Source organism: Castor canadensis, chromosome 5 (genome assembly GCF_047511655.1).
Source record: "Castor canadensis chromosome 5, mCasCan1.hap1v2, whole genome shotgun sequence".
Taxonomy (NCBI): domain Eukaryota; kingdom Metazoa; phylum Chordata; class Mammalia; order Rodentia; family Castoridae; genus Castor; species Castor canadensis.
The window spans coordinates 160,235,540-160,259,273 of record NC_133390.1 but is presented as its reverse complement, the minus strand read 5'-3'; the positions used below and the strand labels follow the sequence as shown (position 1 = coordinate 160,259,273).

At 40.7% G+C, this 23,734-nt stretch overlaps 1 protein-coding gene and 1 non-coding gene across 2 annotated transcripts in view; both read left to right on the top strand.

Annotated features, from left to right (window-relative positions):
* The first annotated feature begins 273 nt into the window (after positions 1 to 273).
* LOC109693734 (protein NDRG3-like) overlaps positions 274 to 23,734 on the top strand; it is a 32,935-nt gene continuing 9,474 nt past the window's right edge. Inside the window, exons 1-10 of the mRNA XM_020175260.2 lie at positions 274 to 354; positions 1,595 to 1,715; positions 3,385 to 3,447; positions 5,340 to 5,400; positions 5,877 to 5,963; positions 10,940 to 10,996; positions 19,158 to 19,261; positions 20,308 to 20,373; positions 20,487 to 20,538; positions 22,725 to 22,772. Coding sequence (XP_020030849.2) covers positions 1,633 to 1,715; positions 3,385 to 3,447; positions 5,340 to 5,400; positions 5,877 to 5,963; positions 10,940 to 10,996; positions 19,158 to 19,261; positions 20,308 to 20,373; positions 20,487 to 20,538; positions 22,725 to 22,772 — 621 coding nt within the window. The 5' untranslated portion in view covers positions 274 to 354; positions 1,595 to 1,632. The remainder of the gene's footprint in view (positions 355 to 1,594; positions 1,716 to 3,384; positions 3,448 to 5,339; positions 5,401 to 5,876; positions 5,964 to 10,939; positions 10,997 to 19,157; positions 19,262 to 20,307; positions 20,374 to 20,486; positions 20,539 to 22,724; positions 22,773 to 23,734) is intronic.
* Positions 15,802 to 15,875, top strand: Trnaa-agc (transfer RNA alanine (anticodon AGC)). Its single transcript has one exon. It is a non-coding gene; the product is annotated as a tRNA-Ala (tRNA).

Genomic DNA, 23,734 nt, shown 5'->3' with positions numbered 1-23,734 from the left:
TAAGTCAGCTTTGAGGGTAAAAGATGTATTTTTCTATGTATTTATTTATTTATCTATTACCTATCTATATGGAAAAATGAGAAAGTAGGAATACTATGCACAGTACAGCTCTCTGTGATGGGCTTATAATTCATCAATGTATCCTGCCCTAACTACTAGGAAATGGTGGTAAAGTAGGTATGATGAAACCATGGCAACATAGAAAGTTCATTCTGCCTTTCCTAAAACCTTAAATTCCCTTGTTAAAGGAACATGACATAGAAACAACCCATGGTGTGATCCACGTCACAACAAGAGGCATACCAAAGGGAAATCGACCAGTTATCCTGACATATCATGACATTGGGCTCAATCGTATGTATTTGATCTTGCACCTTCCCTTTTACCATAGTGCATAATCTTTTATATTAAAGAAACAATAGTATGCTAATGGTACAGAGTTGTTCCCCTTTTTGTCTTACATGACCTTCTCTCCTTATTGCTACATTCATTAATGGCATTAATGGCAAGCTTACAGATCCTGGAAATAGTGTACAGGGCAATGTGTTTTAGAGGAATCTGGAATTATATCTTGCATATGTGTACATCTGCTAAAGGACTGAAGATTTGAGGAACTAATTAAGAAAGTATAATTGAAGTCAGTTCTTTCAAGTCTGAACTTTATGTGCTTCAGATTTCAAAACAAGAATTTAGACTTAACTTTGTTGTGAGCCCATCAAAGAAGAGATAAAAGTATCCTTTCTACAGTTTCTCATCAGTAACTTCACATAGATTTTTTTCTACATGGTGCAGGTGAGCATCACTAATCCAAACTCGAAATCCTTAATGTTCAAAATCTGAAGCTGTTTGAGCACTGACATGATACCACAAGTGGAAAATTCCACACCAGTCTCCTATGATAGGTCACAGTCAACACACAGGTGCACCAAACTATTGTATTAGATTACCTTCAGAATATTTGTATTGGGTTTTTGTGAGGCATAAATGAATTTCATGTTACACTTGGGTGCCATGTCCAAGATAACTCATATTGTTTATGGGAATATTCTAGACTCCAAAACAGTTCCAAGCATTTCAGGAAATTGATGCTCCATTAGTAGTATAAGATTTGGATGTAGTCACAGGCGCATGAGGTCGGAATCCTTGTATTTTTTTCAGGCTTCTATGACTGTCCAAGGTGGCCTGGGTTTGGATTTACTATCCAGGGCTAGAAATTTGTAGTGTCATAGCATGAGAAGTCATTTAAGCCCTTAAACTAAGAGGGTAGAAATTGAAACTGCAGCCCCTCCCTGCACCATAGCGGTTTTGGCAAGAGACAAAGCATGTAAGCAGCTATAAAGATTACCCCTAGTTACTTTCCTGGGTTAGAGGACAAGTGCATGAAAAGCAACAGCACTACAGATTTAAAATTATTTTGTGCACCACCAGGAAAGCAACAAACATCCGTAAAGAAGTTTCTGCTCTACCCATATCATGTAGAGTTAAGCATTAGTTGTTTTCAGGTCATTGAGAAGAATGATATGGCATTGACTGAGCAGAGGAAAAGTGCAGATAAATGTAGAGCTTGTCACTTATGGGTATTTTTATCTTATAGATAAATCCTGTTTCAACACATTCTTCAACTTTGAGGATATGCAAGAGATCACCCAGCACTTTGCTGTGTGTCATGTGGATGCCCCAGGGCAGCAGGAAGGGGCACCCTCCTTCCCAACAGGGTAAGGCTGTGGGTGAGGTCTCTGGGAGGCATGTGATCAGAAGAGCCAATGACTGAGCCCTAGGGGGAGCAATAGTGGGCCCTTCCTCCACTTGATGGTATCAGCCTTCAGGTAAGGCTCCTCAACCCACTGTACTCGTGTTTTCTCTCCTTGGTCTGAGAGGGCTGTTGTATAAGTCTGTTGGGGGAAGCTGCATATTTTCCCAGAGCCAGGAATAGCTCTCCACAGCAGGGATTTTCTTCCCTGTAACGATGAAGCATAATGGTCACTGTCTTTGATCTCTCCCCTTCCATATCTGTTTTAAAGCCGTCCTTTTTTATTGTTGTTCCTTTCTAAACTGCCAACTACCTAGGCCCAAACTCAGGTCTCTCTGAGCTTCCACAGAGCTCCTCCCATTGTTGGCTCCCATCTAGGGTGGGAATTTGAATATCTGGGTAACTGACAGCTGCCCTGACATGTGGGGCTGCCATCTGAGTGGCCTTGGCAATCTCTGTGTCATCCTAAACTTGCTTTGCCTGGCAGTCAGAAGCCCCCCCGAGTGTTCCTTCAATGGTGTGCCTGCGGAGAGGGTGTTGGGAGAAGGAACAGGAGCACAAGCTGAGCTAAGGAGTGCTCACCCTTCACCTGTCCTTCTACGCATGTCCAGAGCTGCCCTTGGCCAGTGCTTGCTGCGGAATAGATGTTGCAGCCAAGTGACAGCCAGTGCCTAACAGAACCCAACAGTGTTCCACACACTGCTTAGAATGCTTTCCATTTACCAACTCACTAGATCCTCACAACCCTCCAGGACACATTGACTCATATTCCCAGTCTACATCTGGAGAAACTGAGGCCCAGAAAATTAGAAACCTGGCTGAGAGTATATAACAAGGAGCAGAGGTAGTATTTCAACCCAGGCATTCTGGCTCCAGAAAATGTGTTGACTGTATCCAAGTTGTTCTGCCCTTCATGGGCAACTTGGCCCGTGTTCGGTTGATACCAAATAAGATTGGATTCTGTTCATATTTTTCTGCTTTGTGCACAAATGGTTTGAGAACATTCCATGCCTTAGAGTGTTCCACAGAGGCAGGCTGACTTCCCTGTTGGTTGTAGAGCAGATCCTGCCTCATATAACGCCAGCCATCTTAACATCCTGCCCATTACTTTTCGTGCTCTGGGTCTGTTCCTGGGCTTGCCTGACCATTTTAGAATCCAAGGGTTCATGTCACAAATGGGAAATTGATAAAATAACCATATATGGCCAACTGAAATACAAAAGCGTTGACTGTAAGTGTCAGCATCTGTAACTGTCCTTACATCTAAGAAAGCTTTGTTTTCTGTTGCAATATGAGCAGCCGAGTAAGAGCTACTCGTTGCTGGAAGTTTACTGAGCCTGGATCCCAATGAAGAGATTGTTATGGGTTTGGAAATAGCATCAGAGAGAGCCATCTGACCAGTTCTTTGCATGTGGCTTCCTCTGGTCCCAGAGGCCTCTTTTATTTTCTTCTTAGCTTGACGGTCATAGAGAGTTACACAACATGGCACAAGTGTTTCATGGTACCCCATCAGCTCCTTTGAGCCTTTGGTACAAGAAAATGTGTTTCTGTAAGACTCCTGAGCTATTCCAGGTTGGAAACTGTGTTCTGCTCAGAGTGTTTTCTAACTCAGAAGGTGTCCTTGTGGATTTCAGGTACCAGTACCCCACGATGGATGAGCTTGCCGAAATGCTGCCTCCAGTCTTGGCCCACTTAAGGTGGGACTATTCTACAGTCTTTCACTTCATTGTTTGTTTGTTTTCCCCATCGTTTGGCCTCTTTTGTTTTGTCTTTGTTTTTGACTTTCTTCTCTATATCTGTGCCAGAGGATAAGATGGTGAGCAAAACAGAATATTAAGTGTCCTCATTGAGCTAGTAGGGTTGGGGAGACTAAGTCAATAAGTAACCGAATGAATAATACCAATAAAGTACCATAAGAGAAGTGGGGCAGTGACCTGTGGTTCAGTGATGGAGCACATGCTTCTGTGCACTGTCCCCTGAGGCTGAACCCGAACACCAAGACCACAGCAACAAAGAAAGGTCAGTGGAAATGTGAAAGGGAAGGGCAGGATCCTCATGTGTAAGGCTAGCTAGGGAATACCTCTCTAGAAAAGTGCAATGTAAGCTGAGACCTGGAAGATAAAAGGAACTACGTAGACAGAGAGCCAGGGCAAGTGCATTCTAGACAGAAAGAGTAATAGTAAGAGCAATGGGAGAAAGACAATGGGGTGAACCCGGAGAAAAAGACAAGGACTAGATTACATGGGTTCATGAGATCAGGTAAGAATGTGCAATTTTATCCTTAAGTTAGGCGAAGGACTCTGAGGTCTTTTAAGCAGAAAACTGATATACAGTAAGCTTTTGGTTTTGTTAACCTTTTTATTTTTTATGACCATGTAATAGTTGTGTGAGGGATAAATTTTTTTCTTTTTTAATACTGGGACTGGAACTCAGAGCCTACCATGAGAGCCATTTCACCAGCCCTTTTTTATGTGTGTGTTTGTGTGTGATGGGTTTTTTCAAGATAAGGTCTGTTGAGCTGTTTGCCTGGGCTAGATTTGAACCACGATCCTCATGATCTGTGCCTTCTGAGTAGCTAGGATTCAGGGATGAATTTTGACATTTACATATGGTTTACAACATCTCTTAGTTGGAATCATCCCCTTCATCATTCTCCCTCATCTTCCTCCTTCCCTTCTTAGAACAGTTTCAACAGGTTTCATTATTCTGTTTTCATCTATGAATACAAAATACATCTACCATATTCACCCTCATTCACACTTTCCTTATATCCTCCCCAGTTTTTTTTTTTAAATAATTGCTCTAGGTATGGAACTTGTACATCAATTAAACTCTTTAGTTTTTTTTAAATGTTATTGCTCTTGCTATAATCGTTCATGGAGAAGTAAGAGAGCAAAATACGGGGAGACCAGTTAAACAGTTAAAGTAGTGTAGCCAGGAGATAATGAGAGCTTGTTGCTGGCCACTGTTGGGAGATGGATGAAGGGTACTGTAATAGAAGAAAATCTGGAGTGGATTCCACAGCATGTCTGATGGGTGGGATGTTGAGGGAGTAATAGAGTGAGGATGAATCTCAGGTTTCAGGCATATTTTATTTAACCATGAAAGTGAACCTGAAAATAAGTGGTAGTATCCTTATATACAAGTAGGAAACTGGGGTTTGGAAAGCTAAAAAAGACTTGTCCAATACTTTGTGTGTGCAAACGCCTCTACTCCCAGGGGCAGCAAGGACAAGGGTCATGGTTCAAGGCCAGCCCAGGCAAAAGTTAGCAAGACCTTTTTGTCAAAAACAAGCCAGGCATGGTGGCACACTGCTGTGGTAACAGCTGCTCTGGAAGGGAATATAGGCGGTTAGAGGCTATCCCTGATTTCATCTGAATGGAAAAGTACTGGGAGCATATCTCAGTGATAGACTATAAGCTTGAGACCTGTGTTCAATCCTGAGTGTTGCAAAAAAAGAAGAAGAAATCTGATACAAATACTCACAGGCAGTGAATGTCTGGATATGCACCCAGTTTGTATTCATTTCATTATACATTGCCACTTGTAAAGAAAGCTGACTTTGTAATTGTCGGTGTCCCGTTCACAGTATGAAAAGCATCATTGGGATTGGAGTTGGAGCTGGTGCATACGTCCTCAGCAGATTTGCAGTAAGTTTATGCAGGATTAGTCCCAATACCCTCGAAGCACTTCCCAGGTCACAGCTCTGACTACTGAGTTAAATGACCAGGCACTGCTCTGGGTCTTACGTTAGTTCTTCTGGAAATTGTATTAGTGCAAAACAGCCCTCCTAAGCATGAGCAGCCCCTCATGCCACGTATTTCTAGGGGCACCTGTCCAGCCGGAAAGACCCACTGTGAATTGAACAACTGCAGTGTGCTCTCCTCTCTGAGGCAGTGAAAATCTTGTCTTCCCTATATATCCAAGCAAGGCAAGATCAATTGGTAGCAATTTGAAACTGGTTTCAGATTTCAAGAGTTGTTTTGCACATGTTCCCCTAGCATCTTTGTGGTCTTCTTTCAAACATGAGTCATTAAGTCATGGCGTTATTAACTCACCCTATGCCGCTGTTTTGGAAGAACTGTGGGTGTGGACATTTCATACTGTGGTCTTTGTCTCTTTTCAGCTCAGTCATCCAGAACTTGTGGAAGGCCTTGTGCTCATTAACATTGACCCGTGCGCTAAAGGCTGGATTGACTGGGCAGCTTCCAAAGTAAGTACCAACCAAAGGTGTCCACTGATTCACCTTTTGGTCCCTTCTGAAAAGTTGAACTTTTCAAATTTTTCATTGACCTGTACACACAGTTTAAGGGTAAAGCTTTTTGAGAGCACAACTTGATGAATGTTTACATATGGAAGTCCCCCGTACCTTTTCTTAACTGACAGCTCCTCTCCTTTCCAGAATTCACCTTGTTCTGTCTTCTGTCACCATAGATTGGTCTGTGTGTTTGAAACTTCATATAATTGGGGTCATAGCATATGTACTCTTGTGCTCATCATGTCTCTGAGACTCATCCTTGATATGGGTAGCAGTAGCTGTTTTTAATTACTGTGCATCAGTCCATATAGGAAATATGTCCCGTGAAGACACAAGGTGGATTTCTGTCTTTCAGTAGAGATACACATTCCTTTCTGTAGGTTTAATGCACCCAAGTAGTTAGGATTTCCTTTGTGAATTGTTGATGTCTGTCTTAATACTGGTTTTAATTTGCATTTCCCTAAGGAGCAGTGATGGTAGTACTTTTTTTAGATATCCTGTTGCAGAGAGCCTTTTCAAGTCTTTCACCACACTTCTTCTATTAAACAGAGAAAAGTATTTTGGCCAGTGGTTAATGCCTGTAATCCTAGCTACTTAAGAGGCAGAGATCAGGAGGATCACTGTTCAAGCCAGCCCAGGCAAACAGTTTCAAGACCCTATCTTTTTTTTTCTTATGATCATGTTTGCTTTTATTTTTTTTTATTGTTTTATTATTCATATGTGCATACAAGGCTTAGGTCATTTCTCCCCCCCTGCCCCCACCCCCTCGCTTACCACCCACTCCACCCTCTCCCTCTCCCCCCTACCCCCTCAATACCCAGCAGAAACTATTTTGCCCTTATTTCTAATTTTGTTGTAGAGAGAGTATAAGCAATAATAGGAAGGAACAAGGGTTTTTGCTGGTTGAGATAAGGATAGCTATACAGGGCATTGACTCACATTAATTTCCTGTGCGTGGGTGTTACCTTCTAGGTTAATTCTTTTTGATCTCACCTTTTCTCTAGTTCCTGATGCCCTTCTCCTATTGGCCTCAGTTGCTTTTAAGGTATCTGCTTTAGATTCTCTGTGTTAAGGGCAACAAATGCTAGCTAATTTTTTAGGTGTCTTACCTATCCTCACCCCTCCCTTGTGTGCTAAAGCTTTTATCATGTGCTCAAAGTCCAATCCCCTTGTTGTGTTTGCCCTTGATCTAATGTCCACATATGAGGGAGAACATACAATTTTTGGTCTTTGGGCCAGGCTAACCTCACTCAGAATGATGTTCTCCAATTCCATCCATTTACCAGCGAATGATAACATTTCGTTCTTCTTCATGGCTGCATAAAATTCCATTGTGTATAGATACCACATTTTCTTAATCCATTCGTCAGTGCTGGGACATCTTGGCCGTTTCCATAACTTGGCTATTGTGAATAGTGCCGCAATAAACATGGGTGTGCAGGTGCCTCTGGAGTAACCTGTGTCAAGACCCTATCTTGAAAATACTCAACACACATAAAAAGATCTGGCAGAGTGGCTCGAGTAGTAGAATGCCTGAGTAGCAAGCCTGAAGCCCTGAGATCAAACCCCATACCACAAAAAGAAAGAAAAATATTCTGCATATAAGTCCTTCTCAAATGTGTCTCAAATGTCTGTCCTAGCCTATAGTTTTCTTTTTACTCTTAATGAATAAAATTAAAAATAAATCAAACAGCTTATTTATCCTACTTTTTCCAAAGATAGGTGAATTTTTTTATTTGCTATCTGAAAAATGAGTTTGACTTCAAGACTATGTCAGGAAATAGGAAACTAAAGACATATGCTAATGGCTACATATATAAACAATCGTGATACTAAACCAGAGTAAAAGAGAGATGTGGGAAAAAATATATATTCTGTTCCCATTTGCATTGAACTCAGCTATGCTAAAAATAATTTACCTTTTTTAGGTTGGAAAGGAAGCAGTTTTGAAACATTTTCTTGCTGAAGTACACATGTTATTTGTATGTTATTTTAATTTAGATGGACATTTAGATTAAATCAGTGATGTTTTCTGAGAGAAAAATAACCTAAGTCTTTGTTGCCTGCTATAAAATGTCTAGTTTATTATTAATCTCATTTAAAATAAATGCCTAATTGGACTTTGAGCACATGATAAAAGCGAGAGCACACAAGGGAGGGGTGAGGATAGGTAAGACACCTAAAAAATTAGCTAGCATTTGTTGCTCTTAACGCAGAGAAACTAAAGCAGATACCTTAAAAGCAACTGAGGCCAATAGGAAAAGGGGACCAGGAACTAGAGAAAAGGTTAGTTCAAAAAGAATTAACCTAGAAGGTAACACACACACACAGGAAATCAATGTGAGTCAATGCCCTGTATAGCTATCCTTATCTCAACCAGCAAAAACCCTTGTTCCTTCCTATTATTGCTTATACTCTCTCTACAACAAAATTAGAGATAAGGGCAAAATAGTTTCTGCTGGGTATTGAGGGGGGGGGAGAGGGAGGGGGCAGAGTGGGTGGTAAGGGAGGGGGTGGGGGCAGGGGGGAGAAATGAACCAAGCCTTGTATGCACATATGAATAATAAAATTTAAAAAATATAAATAAATAAATAAATAAATAAAATAAAATAAATGCCTACTCCTAAATGCTTTCAAGTCACTATAAGTGATCATTTAACGTACCTTTGAAAAATATACATATCTTTGATAGTCAAAGCCATGAGATTCAACGATTTGGTATGGGAGAACTTAATTGAAGGATAGTTAGTGATAAAGATTTAAATAGAGGGTAATTACTTCTTTTAGAAACTAACACATACTGCTTACTGTGTACCAGACATTTTTACATATATTTAAAGTTATCATTCTTAGTACAACCCAGTAAAGTGGTACATTATCCTTCCTGAGAGAAATAAGTCATTTCTTAAGGTCACATGAACTAGAAAGTTATAGCCCCAGCTATAAATTGCAACATTGTTTGCAAGTCAAAAGGATAGAAACAGTGTAAGTGCCAATTACAAGGTAACAAAATCTTGATCAATCATAAATAGAAAAATACACAATCAAAAAATTTTATGATTAAGACCCAATGTGGTGACAAGTATAATTTCAGTACATGGCAAGTGAGACAAGAGGATAGATTGTTTAGGCCACCCTGGGCTAAATAATGAGACCCTGTCTCAAAAAAAAGAAAAAAAAAGTTGTTTGGTTATTTAAGGAAATGTATAAATTCACATGGTAAGTGATAAACAGACATAAAATTGTATAACATACCGGTTTTTTATTCTTATTTTTTGTTGGTTTTTTAGCGGTCCTGGGGTTTGAACTAATGGACCTCAAGCTTGCTGAGGTCCCTCCCACTTGAGCCACTTTTCCAGCCTGTTTTTATCTTATTTTCATGATAGTCTCGTAGACTAACTGCCTACGCTGGCCTTGAACTGTGATCCTCCTGATGTCTGCCTCCAGAGTAGCTAGGATTACAGGCATGAGCCACAGGCACCTAGCAAAACTTTACTGTAGTCACATAGTTTGTATTTGTGGGAATGAGTGGGGCTTGAACACAGGGCTTTGCCATTGCAATAGCAGGCACTGTACCACTTGAGCCATAAATGCAATACAATCCTAATTTTGTTCAATACACACACACACATATGTGTGTGTGTGTATATATATATATATATATATAGAGAGAGAGAGAGAGAGAGTATAATGTTATTAGTGGTTCTACCTTTTGCTGCTAATATTACAAATGATGGTTTTTTTCATATTCTCTATTTTCCTACTTTTTTATAATAGTCATATATTACTTTTCTAATTATTTATAAATATTCTACCTACCAGAAGACCAGATTTTCAACAGTATGTCCATCTCACCCCCACATTTAAGTTTTGGAGAAATGATGACCTAGCTTTGAATGAAGTATATTAGCAATGGTATTGCAGATGCTGTGGAAATTCTTTCTCACAGCCTGACTTACATAAAATTTATTCTCATTGCTGTCTACTAGGTGGGTATATTAATACTTACCTGCACATTTTAATAATGAGGAAAACCTGATACAATTCATATAACACTTCAGAGTTATGAGCATTTTGAATACATACATATGAGTGTCACATACATGAAGTGAGATTGGTTATTCTAATCATCCTTAACTTACAAACTGTGGATCCTTGACAACCCATAGGACGATTTCAGGACATCTTTCTTCAGTATACGATCCCATTTCACCCATGTCCTTATCTGTCTCTGTCACCTGCTTTTCTCCGTACCATCCCCCAAGTCTGCAGTAGGAATCCTAACACAAAACCAAGAAAGAAGGCTTAAAGAAAATCAGCAACACAATTTGAGTTGGAAATGTTTCTGAAAATAGATTGACAGTCTGCACATTTGCAGATTGCTGCATTTATTAGACCATGAGATGCAGCACTTTGAAATGGGAAGAATGAGGAGAAAAAATGTTCAAAATGTAAGAACATTCTGTACATAGAGCCATGTCCTCCCAGTCCCTGAAACAAAAATAGCAAAAACTGAAAGAAAGGAAAAAAATTGTTTTTGTCTCTGAGATGGCTTTGTTGTAAGTTGATCTTTATCTGCCATCAGTCCACTGTAAATACAGCAATGCAGGCAGAAACGACGTAGCAAGTAGCCATGTGTGCCAGGTCTCCAGTTTTCAAAGAAGGAACAGCCAGTGTTGCTTCCGGCCCTTATTTCAAAGCAAGCCCTGTTACTGCCCCAGAAGGGAGACTTAGTTGTTTCTCTGACTTGTTTTTCTCTACCATGTGTCTTTGAAAACCACCACCTCATGGAAATGTGTGACACTGAACTGTGGCTTTTGTTTGTTTTTTAAGAGATAACATATATACAATAAAGTACACTACCTTTAAGTGGACAGCTTGGTAAATATGTACATATGCTTACTCTGTTGATGAAGTTTTTATATTTTTAGCTCTCAGGCTTGACAACCAATGTTGTGGACATTATATTGGCTCATCACTTTGGGCAGGTAAGTGCCTGTGCAACCAGGAGAGCTGGGTACATTGTCCCTCAGGAAGGAAGGGGTACCTTAGAGTTTACCTGATTCTCGCAGAGAACACTTCCAGTACAGTCAGAGATGCACATGGCCCTGCAAAGGCCACTCCAGTGGGAGGCACTGTCTCAGGCCACCTGGAGCTTGGTGTTTGGAGAACGAGAGAAAACAGCATCTCTCCCCACCTGTCCCCTGTAAGTAGCATGCCATCTGTTAACGCTTGACAACAACCTTATGCCTCACCAAACATCTTTAGAGCCAGCGGGAGGTCTTGGGAATGGCTTTACCGAAATGGAAATTTCACAAGAAAAAAAGAAACCAACTATGAAGTATTATTGCTGAAAGAACCTTAGAGATCATCTTACTCAGTGTCCATGAACTGGTGAGAAACTGAAGTCTACAGAGGAAGTGACAGTTGTCTTGTGGATAATTGTTGGGTGGGAGTCCTTTTTTGAAAAGTGAGATAGCTAACATATGAAGTAGTGGTGGTATAAGTGTGCAGTGCGGTCAGAGACTGTGAGGTACCTGGGTTGGGAGAGGAGAACAGTGTAAATAGGGGCAATGAATGCTCAGTTGGAGTCTGCATAGTTTAAATTCTAAATGTAGCTGAGGCAAAATGGTAGATGAGGAGAAAAACAAGCATTTATTGAGTATTGATCATTTCCATGCGAGGCACTTAGATGTTTTAGACCCACAGACTATTTTTCTGGTTTGTTAGCCGAATTTTAAGATAGGGAACAAGTCCCATGACACACAGGCCCACCCGTTTTTCCTCCTGCTCTCAGGACCACCCAGGAGTACTTAGGTATCACTGCCTCTCTTGGTCATGTGTTTTTCCTTGATCAGTTCCAAATCCCTCAAACCCTTCACATTTCCACAGGACACAGCATGCCAACAGTGAAGAAACTTGCCAGTCCCAGAACTGCTCTTCATGTGGGGAGACAGTTGCCTAAAAGGAGGCCTGTGCTGCTGTGGAAGCTGCACTGGCCAAGACACAGCTAGAGCTGGTCTCTGAGGGTTCCTGACACATTGAACCACTGGCACCTGTGCTCATTTTTTAAACAGAACTGGCAAAGGGAAAAATATAAGAGGATGGATTTATGGATTTGAGGCTCAGAAATCACAAATTGGTAACTGACTCAGGTTCTTTCCCCAAATGACCAGTGCTCCTGATTGGCTGCCTCTCTTTCATGAGCTACATCACTGAAGACCAATATGGGCCAGGTGAGGCTCACCACTGTGGCCATTCAGACTGGGCCATGTCCTTGGGGAAGCCGTTATGTTGAACCTTTGTATATTTTCTCTAGAACTGGTCAGTTTGTTTCCCCAGATCAGCTGTGAGGTTACATATCAGATGCTATAGTTAGTATTGTTGGAGTCAAGTGAAGAACAAGCATGAGGCCTTACACTTTCGAGTCACACCCTGGTGTGTGTGTGTGTGATTGGTTTTCTTGTTGTATCATTTCTGTTTTGTTTGGCATCAAGCCTGGGCCTTATGCTTACCTGGCAAGGGCTCTCCTACCTCACCATCTTCTTTTTAATATGGTGTATCTTCACCACCTGGGCTTGTGGGCTCCCTTTTTGAAGACCATATAGTGTTTTCTGAGGAAAAAAATCTTTAGTCTTCTCCTGAGATGGGAAGAAGGAAGTCCCTCAGAATGTAGGGGTAGATCTGAGGCTCTGGCTAATTTTTTTTCCATTGAACCACCAATGTGGATAATTAGAGTAATCCTAGTTTCTGGTTCATGAGATATCACCATCATGGACTAGTACACAGCCTACTTTTATTTAATTAGCTAGTTATTTTTAATAATGTAATAAACACCCAAGAAATTACTACCCAGTGAAAAACTAGGGTTTGAGAGTAAGAGTAACCTCCTTCTCTTATCTTTTCTAATAGTCTCGCTGAATTTATGTTTTCTTCTCTTTATTTCAATTTTTGTGGCACTGGGAATCAAACTCAGGATCTCACACTTGCTAAGCAAGTGCTCTACCATATGAGCCATGTCCCCTAATCCTCTTTGTTGCTATTGGTGGTGGGATGGAGTTTGAACTCAGGGCTTCACGCTTGCAAAGCAGACACTCTACCATTTGAACCACACCTCTAGTCCATTTTGCTCTGGAATCATGATCGTCCCAATCTCAGCCTCCCAAGTAGCTAGGATTTACAAACGTGAGCCACAGGTACCCAACATCTGCAATCCTTTTGCTTTAGTTTGTTTTTCAGATAGATTTCATGCTAACTTTGCTCAGGCTGTGATCATCCTACCTCTGCCCCCCAAGTAGTTGAGATTACAGGTACATGCCACATGCCTAGCTTGTTGTTGTTTTGGTGGCAGTACTGGGGTTTGCCAGTACAAGGCCTCATGCATGCTAGGCAGGTGTTCTAACACTTGAGCCACTTTGCCAGCCCACCCGGCTTATTTTGAGATAGGGTCTCACTAACTTTTTGCTGGGGCTTGCCTCAAACCTCAGTCATGCTATATCTGCCTCCCAAGTAGCTGAGATTATAACAGGTGTGTGCCACCATGCCCAGCCTCTATGTTCTTTTATTGTGTGTGTGTGTGTGTGTGTATGTGTGTGTGTGTTTCTAATCAGAAATGTTAAGCTGATGTAGCTTGGAGGGCCTTTTCAAGTCAAATTGCTAGGATCCATGTTTACATGTTGTGGTTCATTTATTTTCACTATTGATGACTGTGAACAGTTTTGAATGTGCCTTCTCTTGTACCTGTACAAGAATCTGTCTTGGCTATATACTTAGGAGTGGAATGACAGGATTTTAACTGTTTTTTAAAAATCAGCTTTAATGGCATATAATTCACATACCAAAACATTTACCTTCTTTTTTGGGGGGGTGGGGGGAGGTTTACTGGCATTTGAACTCTGGGTCTTGCACTTGCCTAGCACACATTTGAGCCACACCTCCAGCCCTATAAAAATCACCTTCCTAAAGTATATGATTCAGTTGTTTTAGTATATTTAAAGAGTTGTGCAATCATCACCACTATCCAATTCTAGACTATTTTCTTTCTCCTTTTTTGTGGTGTGGGGGTCTCAGACCTGCTAGACAGGCACTCTACTACTTGAGCCACCCCACCAACCCTAATTCTAGAATATTTTCATCACCCCCAAAAAGAAATTCTATATCCATTAGGAGTCACTTTCCCATTCTCCCCTTTCTCCTGCTCCTGGCAACCACTAATCTACTTTTTCTCTATGGATTTGCCTATTGTGGACATTGCATATAAATGTAATCATATGATATGTGAACATTTGTGCCTGACTTCTTTCACTCAGCATAGTATTATGAGGTTCATGCATGTAGCATGTATCAATATGTGGCTGAGTAATATTCTATTATATAAATACAGCACATTTTGTTTATTTGTTCATCACTCGAGTTATTTGAGTGGTTTCCAGCTTTTGCCTACTATGAATAATGCTGGCTGTTAGCATTCATGCACAGGTGTTTTTGTGAACATATGTTTTCAATCCTCTTGAGTGTATACCCATGTGTGGAATTGCTGGGTCAAATGATAAGTCTGTATTTAACATTTTAAGGAACTGCCAAACCATTTTCCAAAATGACCTCACCATTTACAACTCCACCAATGTGGGAGTTCCAGTTTCTCCATATCCTCACCACCATACAATGTTGTCTGCCTTGAACTGTACCCATTCTAGTGGGTATAAAGTAGTATCTCATTGTGGTCTTAATTTACATTTCCCTGGTGACTGATGGTGTTGAACCATTTGTGTAGCTTCTTTGGAGAAGTGCTATTAAGATCTTGGGTTCATTTCTTGCTTGGTAGGTCTTAAGGAAAAATTTTGTGGGTTCTTTTTTTTTTGGCAGTATAGAGATTTGAACTCATGGATTTGTGCTTGCTAGGCAGGTGCTGTATGGCTTGAGTCATGTCTCCAGCCCTTAGGTTCATTTCAAACTTGTACTTATCTTTGTATTATTGAGTTATAAGAATTCTTTCTGTATTGTCCTTGTCAGATATACAATATGCAAATTTTTTCTATTTGTGTCTTGTCTTTTCACTTTCTTAATTTTGTCCTTTGAAGTGTAAAATTTTTTAGTTTTTATTTAATTTTTTGAGGAAGGTTTTCACTATGTAGACCAGACTGGGCTCAAACTCATGATCCTTCTTGCTCAACCTCCTGAATGCTAGGAGTACAGGTATCTTTTTGGGGGGTTAAAGGGCAGTACTGGGTTTGAATTCAGGGCCTTGTACTTGCTAGGCAAGCACTTTGGCACTTGAACCATACCTCTAGCCCTTTTTGGTTTAGTTTCAGATAGGGTCTCATGTTTTTTGCCTGGGCCTGGCCATGGACTGTGAACCTCCTACCTCTGCTTCCCACCTTATGGGGATTACAAGCATGTGTTACCACATCCAGTGGTTTTTTAAATAAAAGAGTCTCCCTAACTTTTTTGCCTGGGCTGACCTTAAATCACAATCTTCCTATCTCTGCCTCCCATGTAGCTGGTCCTTAAAAGGTTTTAAATTTAATAAAGGCTGATTTACTTTGTTTCTTTGCTTACTTATCCTTTTGATGTCATATCTAATAAACAATTGCCTAATCAAGTTCAAAAAGATGTATTCCAAAGTCAGCCAGGCAAATAGTTCACAAGACCCTATCTTGAAAAAAACCTATCACAAAAAAGGGCTGTTGGAATGGCTCAAGGTGTAGGCCCCAAGTTCAAGCTTCAGTACTGAAAAAAAAAAAGAAAAGAAAAAATATAGTCCAATAATTTTTCAAAATTATTTTTTAGGGCTGGTGGAGTGGCTCAAGTGGTAAGAGCACCTGCTTAGCAAGCATGAGGCCCTGAGTTCAAACCCCAGTGCCACCAAAAAAAAAAAGACAAAATTATTTTTTAAACTTACTCTTTCATTTCAGCCTGTGAGCCATTTTGAGTTAATTTTCCTATGTGGTTTGAGGTAGGACTCCAACTTCATTCTTTCTCACGTGGAAGTCCAGTTGTCTCCTGCACCATTTGTTGCCTTCCTTTTTGTAAATCAATTAATGTGTTAGTCAGTTTTCTGTTACTATAACAAATACCTGAGATAATCAACTTATAAAGAAGAAGGATTTATTTTAGAGGTTTCATTCAGTCCATGACCAATTAGCCTCCTTGGTTTCGGGCCTGTGGTAAGGCAGCATATCATGGCAGGAGTAAGTGGCAGAGCAAACCACCACTCGCCTCATGGCTGAGAGAAAAAGAGAGGAAGAGGAAGGGACTGGGGATCTTATTACTCACTTCAAGAGCACCCCCACCAAGACCACTCTCACTAGTCCCCACTTCTTAAAAGTTCTACCACCTCCCACAAGTACCAAGCTGGGAACCAAGCCTTTAACACATGAGCCTTTGAGAGATATTCAGGATCCAAACTATAGAAGTTGACCAATGTAAAGATCTGTCTTGGAACTCTCATTTTTATCCTATTGTTTTTGTCTAGCCTTATGCCAGTACCACAGTAGGAGCTATACTGCTATAGCTTCGTGATAAGTTTTCATTTCCACATTGCAATCTACACATTATATGTGTACTTTAAACAAGCAATAAGGGGTGCCTGCCTAGCAAGTGTGAAGACCTGAATTCAAACCCTAGTACCACCAAAAAAAAAAAACAGGAAAAATGTGAGGTAATAAACAATGCATTGTCACAAGACACAAGAGTTCATTTATAAGCAAGCAAATTTATAAGCAAGCAAATTCTTCTGTTGCTTTTAATGGAAGCACATAATGATTTTTAAACATTAATGCTGGGGGTGGGGTAGGTAAGGGAGGGGGTGGGAAGAAGAGGGGAGAAATGACCCAAACATTGTATGCACATATGAATAAAAGAAAAAAAAAACATTAATGCTCATACTCATTAATAAGAGAGAAAAACACAGTGATCCTCTCCCACTTTTTAATCTAGCAAATAAGCAAAAATCAAAAACAATGATACTAGCAGGGGTGTGGGAAACAGAAAATGTAAAAAACACAAGAGAGCTCCTTATGTCCTAATAAGGAATCTCTACCAAACTTAAGTGGAACATTAAGTCCATAATAGTATGTCTACAAGTCTGTTTTTAAAAAGGTTCTTATGTGTTGGTGGGGAGTGGGAGATTTCTATAATTCAACTTTGCCTAACGTGTTCTATTAGCACTTAGGTTCCAGTTTGCCTCTTATATCTCAATGATACTGAAAGCAGGATCTTCCACTTTTAGCTGGAAATGAGACCAAGCCATACATTATGAACAAGACTGCAAGGCATTATTAGAACTTTGCCCAGCTGGCCAACATCAGCTAGAGCCAAAAGTAAACATTAGTGATCAAGAGGCGGATCAGGCTGTAGTTCACTGAGCAAGGGAGCAGCAAGCTTGTATTGATTTTCTGGTGTAGGCTACAGGTTTAATAACTTTCCACTGGTTATGGCACAGTCTCAAAAGATGTTTCTGTTTTGTTCAGAAACATCCTGTCCTTGAAGCTTGCAGGCTAACCTAGGAACTTATTCTCTCCTATTGTTGGCATCATCATCTTACATAAAAGTCCTGGCATTGTAGTTGGCATGGCCTTATGATAAAGTCAGTTGACCTGAGCTGCTATATCTCTGAAAGAACCCAAGCATGGGGTAGAAGAAACACACACCAGCTACAATGGGCAACTGGTCAAGTTAACCATGTATTATACTATTGAACAACTGATCAACATGTCTACTGGCAGGCTGAGCAGAAACTGACCTAAGGGTGAAGACAGCAAAGGGGACAGACACAATATGAAGACAGAGATGCCAAGCCTATTACCCACAATAGTCACTTATCACAGGGTGCCACTTATCACACCTGTAATCCTAGCTACTCAGGAGGCAGAGATCAGGAGGATCGTGGTTTGAAACCAGCCCAGGCAAATAGTTCATGAGACCCTTTCTTGGGGGAAAAAAAAAAAGCCACAAAAAAGGATTAGAGGAGTGGCTCAAGGTGTAGGCCCTGAGTTCGAACCCCAGTACCACAAAAAAATAAATAAAAAGTCATCCATCAGATATCTGAAGGGTCAAGTGAAAAGTTAATGTTTTCAACAAAAGTGGCCTTCAAGTTGCTGCAAAGTAATCGAGGCAACTGTTATCCTAACCACATGGAGGAGGTCCTATCTACAGCATAGCTAGTGGGAAGCTAATAACTTATTGCCCAGCTGTGTGACCTCCAAAATAGATGATTTTTAAGTCAACGAAGAGCTAGTTAAGCCAGAGGATTTATTTGTTTTCCCTCAGTACAATTCTCCCTTGTCTTTGTCATTTGTGTGGTCATCTGGAACCCTACCAATTTTAGCTTGGTCAGTGAATAAGTTGCTTTTTGGTCTTGTGGCCACATCTGGTGTTTTATGACAAAGCTATTGAAAGCATGTTGTGAACAGGTAATAGCAAGGGCTCAGAGTCTATTTCCCTTTTGTCTCCTGTAGTAGTCTTATTTCTTCCCTTTCTTATCTCAAACTTTGCTGCTTAAGCTTCTCTCCCACACCTTGAAGGGAGAGCCTTCATTTCTTCTCTAGTTAGTTTGTACCGCTGCTTATCAATGTTTATTATATTTCTTATTGTAATATGTTTAGAATGAGATTGGAGCCCTGGCCAGGTTTCCTGGGAATGATTTCAGTATCTTTGAGTTTCAGGTAGACTATAGTCTGTTTCCAACTGTATTCTTGTCTCACTTCACCCAAGTGGTGGTAAAAATCAACCATTTTTCCTTACCTCTATCTGTGAGGTTTGGTGGTAACTTTACATGCTGTTCTAGATTAACTCTCCAACTATCACTGGCTCATGTTTTTCCTCCAGCATAAAAATACTCCCTTCTGCTTAAAACTGCTTACTGGTAGCTAGGCGTGATGGCTCACACATATAATCCCAGCTACTTGGGAAGCTGAGTTTGGGAGGATCATGGAGCCCAGCCTGGGAAAAATGTTCATAAGTTCCCTATCTCCAAAATGACCAGAGCAAAATGAACTGGAGGTGTGGCTCAAGCGTTAGAATGTCTGCTTTGCAAACGTGAAAGCCCTGAGTTCAAACCCCAGTCCCACAAAAAACAAACAAACAAAAACCCTGCTTATTGGTATGTGTGTATTTGGAAGCTTACACATCTTCTTTCACTTGTTCTAGGAAGAGTTGCGGACCAACTTAGACCTCATTCAAAGGTATAGACTTTGTATTGCCCGAGATATCAACCAGGAAAACCTTCAGCTCTTTCTGCGTTCCTACAACAGGTACAGTTGTTTCCTACTCCTTCACTTAACTATAGACTAAGTTTAAAAAGATGTTTCACATCTAAGGGAAAGGGGAAGAGCACATAAATTCCTTTTACCATTGTTGTTTAATGGGATGGTCTGTGCTGTTTGACCACACTAGGTATGGAAGGCCTTTAAGACAGATACAAAAAGAGCTTTCAAGAAGATCGTGTGAACTGAAAGCCACTCTGTGTTCAGATACCAGCTGTACTTCTAAGATGTTTTGAGACAAAAGGAATCTAAGTTATGTACACTCACAAAACTACATAAGTAACTTGAGGGAGCACAGGCACGCACATGTAGGGAGGCAAAGGAGAGAAGACCTGGCTCTTGATCTAGTTGCTATTCGCTGATAACTGCTCATAAAGCAGCAGTAACTCACAGACACTAGTCACTTCTCTTGTATGTATATTCTAGAATTCACTGTCATATCGCTCCCCATCAAAGGGTAGTTTGAGGGGAGAGCACTGATTCCTCTCTTAAAGACAGCTTTTTCAAGGTGGAAATGTTAGTCCCTTATAGCTTTTTGGAAACATGCAAAAGGGTCAGCTGTAACTTTCCCAGAGTTGTGCAGCCATTAAAGAGCAAAGCCAGATTTTGAATTGGGTCTCTAGAGCCTCCTAGAGATTTCGGAAAGTTAAAAGTCCTGTGCTAAACTGTTACAAGGAAAATGCCCCTGCAAAAAAAAAAAAAATTTAAGTCATTCACTTCTCTTAAGAAGTTTATACCTAAACTAATTGGAAAATTAAAAACTTTGGACTTGAGGATTTCAACAGTGTTGCTTATGGGGTTTAAAGTTGTCTTTAGCATCCCACAGATTCCCTCATTTCTGCTCTGTGCCACTCAGGATGCCATTGAAACACTGACTCAAGAACACAGTTCAGGGACCCTTGCTGACCCTAGGGATGAAGGAAAGACAGTGGTCACAGGCCTTGATACATGGCCTGGTTTCACAACCAGGAAATAACCTGAGGTACCATGCTTTTACCTGAAAAATGCATAGATTGTCCTCTCTGTTTTTCTAGACGCAGAGATCTGAAAATTAAAAGACCCAAACCGGGCCAAAATAACAACAGATTAAAAACATTAAAGTAAGTCCCTCAATTTCCACATTGAATTGCTCGATATCTTTGCCTGTCATAAATGAGTCAATGTTCAGTGAAGAACATTTCCGAGTGACACCTCTTTTCCTGCCTGTACCTAGGTGTTCCACTTTACTGGTGGTAGGGGACAGCTCACCGGCTGTAGAGGCTGTGGTAAGTATGTCCTGATGTTGTGAGGAGGATGAGATTAAAATGTAGTCAAATGTATAGGGCACACTACAGACATACTAGAAACCATGGGTAAATACTAGCTTTTGTTGTATCAGACTGTATATATCAGGGTTTGCTTTTACACATTTTAGAAAAGTAACTGCTCATCGGTCACTAGATTTCATCAGATGGGATCAGTATTGCCTTGATTGCTTTGTGTGGGGCAGTTCACTTTGTGGCAAGTAGTGCAATAAAACACCATTTATTTATTGTCAGATTTCTGGCAGCCTCAGCCTTCAATCTGGAATAGATTACCACCATAAATCCAGCAGGCCAAAAGGCTGCCAAGAGCTTGGGTGCCTTTCTCTACCTCTGTCTCAAATACTGAGCACAGTGATAAAGGTGATGGGTTCTTTCTAAAAAACATTAAAAAATAGAAGGATGGGGAAATCATTATCTCATCACTCAGACAGACTTACATTTTTCTTCACTATAGACATGATTATATTAAATATATCAGATTGAGGAGACAGATTACTTAACACTATGGAAAGCATTTTCCATATTATAAAGTCTTTTTTTTTTTTTTTGACCGTCCTGGGGTTTGAACACAGGGCCTCATACTTGCTAGTCAGGCACTCTACCACTTGAGCAATTACACCAAGCCTAAAATCATTATTTCTGAACAACATTCACTTTTGTAGATTTAACATTATTTATTTAAACTTATTGTCCTGAAGGTTAATTCTGACTTTGCCCCACTACTCCCTATTGTTCATTTTATAGCATACCTACTATATTCTGAGCACTGTGCCTGGCAGTTAGGAATCGAGTTTATAAATTCTGCCTTTTGAGTTAATACGTATTCTATACTGATCTGAACGGGTGCAATTGTATGCTACTGTCTATATTGTCACTTGTATAGAGCAAATCGACATTCTGACTCTGTGATCCTGACTTTTAATCATCTCCTGATTTTAGAAGAGCTTTGTATACCTGCCCATCAGCAATCAAATCCAAAGTTCAGCTGGATTGCTGGTTCTCCCTAGGAACCTTGATCACTCCCTGTGTGGCTTACTGCTCCCCTAAAACAGCTCCAAACCAGTCACTTCAGAAGCCTGTGGCTTCTTCCCTCCACAGTCAGCTCCAGTCTGCTCTCAGCCTCACTTCACACTCGCTGCTGTCACCACACACATGCAAGCATGGAAGCCTTCAAACACCCACCTCTTCTCCTGATCTATCTCTGAAAATCCCACTCATCCTTCTGGGCTCACTCAGCTCAACTGTGACATTTTCAAAGTGATTTCCTTTTGCTTTGTGTTACATATTTTCACCCCACTGGATTCTAAGTTCTCAGTACAGGTTTTATATGTGTGTTCCTGGAAACATGTGACGGGGAAAGCCAGTTCATCAAATTAACTATAAAAATATTCCCGAACCTGTTGGGCTGGAGGTGTGCAGTTCAATACTGAAGTGTGTGCTGAGTCCACACAAGGCCCTGGGTTTGAAGGAAGGAAGGACACAAAAACCATTGCCGAACCCAGAGATGATCTGTCCAAAATGTTTCCTTTGAGGTCTCTGCCTTCATATGGATATAAATGTAGAAGATAGTAAAGGTGTCAGTGCATTGGGCTGTCATCCTCAATTATGATGACTACTGTGAGACAACAGTTCTCCAGGAGTTCAGTGTTACGCTGCAAAGCCAAAGATCTTGAGTCAGAAGAGTCAGGGTATAAGAACTGCAAAGGCTGCACTCCAGGGCCCAAGGGAGGAGTGAGAAAGAAGGCTCTCGGAAGGTGCTCAGGACTCAGTTGTTCGGACCAGTAGTGCTGGGAAGGCATTTGAGAAATCCCAGCAGGACAGGGTCAAGGTTCAGTTCACCTCTCAGAGAAGTCAAGGTGCCTTGTCCATGTGTTATGTAGCCAGGATGCAGAATCTTTAGATTCAGCACAACCTGCTTTAAGGCCTACTTGTAACAGATTCAGAAAATGAAATTAGCCAGAGTTTTAGATGTGTTGTCAACCGTCAGCTATAACACGCACCCTATATAATTCCACTGTGTGGTTTGGAGATCTTTGGCTGGTCCAGCCATTGGCAAACTGAGCTGTGGATCTCGTAAGACCATTGTCTTGCCAAACTATTTCTTATTTTTCTAACAATTTATAAAATTTGTTTCGTCTGTTTTTCAGGTTGAATGCAACTCTCGCCTCAACCCAATTAATACAACTTTGCTGAAGGTAAGATGTCTTCCCTCACTGCCAGCCACCTGTGAGTAAATTAGACAGGCTTCAAATTAGTGTTCTCTAGAATAACTACACAGAAAGAAGCAAAGCGTCTTTGTATTAGTTCACCAGTCTTTTCTTAACATACTTTATTTCTGAAAATATAAAAGATCTTAAAATGGAGAAAAACATAAGGAATAAAAGTTTTAAAATTAGGTCATAATCTTATCTCTCAAAGGTAACCTATGGTGAAATACTGGTGTGTTTTTTCTGCATATTTTTTTTTGTTTGTTTGTTTGGTCTGGGGTTGACTCTTTATGCTTGAAAAGCAGATGCTCTACTGGAGCTCCACCTCCAGTCCTCTTTGCTTTGTTATTCTGGTATGTGGTCTCTTGAACTGTCTGCTCTGGCTACCCTCAAATCTCTCTCCTCCTGATCTTAGCCTCCCAAGTAGCTAGGATTACAGGTGTGAGCCACTGCTGCCAGGTTTATACATTTTTATATCACTAAGATCAGAGGGTATGTACAACCCTAGATCTGTTTATTCACATTTTATGATGTAAACATTCTCCCATGTCATCAAAAACTTGTAGGCCAGGTGTAGTGGTACATGCCTGAAATCCCAGACAAAATCACTGAGAGTTCCAGGCCAGCCTGGGTTACATACTAAGAATATGCTTCAAAAACAGTACAAGCTGTGTACCAGTGGATCACGTCTGCAATCCCAGTCACTCAGAGGCAAGGTCAGGATCATGGTTCCAGGTCAGAGTGGGGAAAAAATTAGTGAGACCCTCATCTCAACCATTCACTGGGCACTTCTATAGTCCAGGTCACAGGAAGTGTAAATAGGAGGGTCACAGTCCCTATCTCAAATAACTAAAGCAAAAAGGGCAGTGGAGCTGGCACCATGACTCAAGTAGTGAGAGTGCCTGCCTAGAAAATGTGAAGCCAGAGTTCAACCGCCAGTACCACTAAAA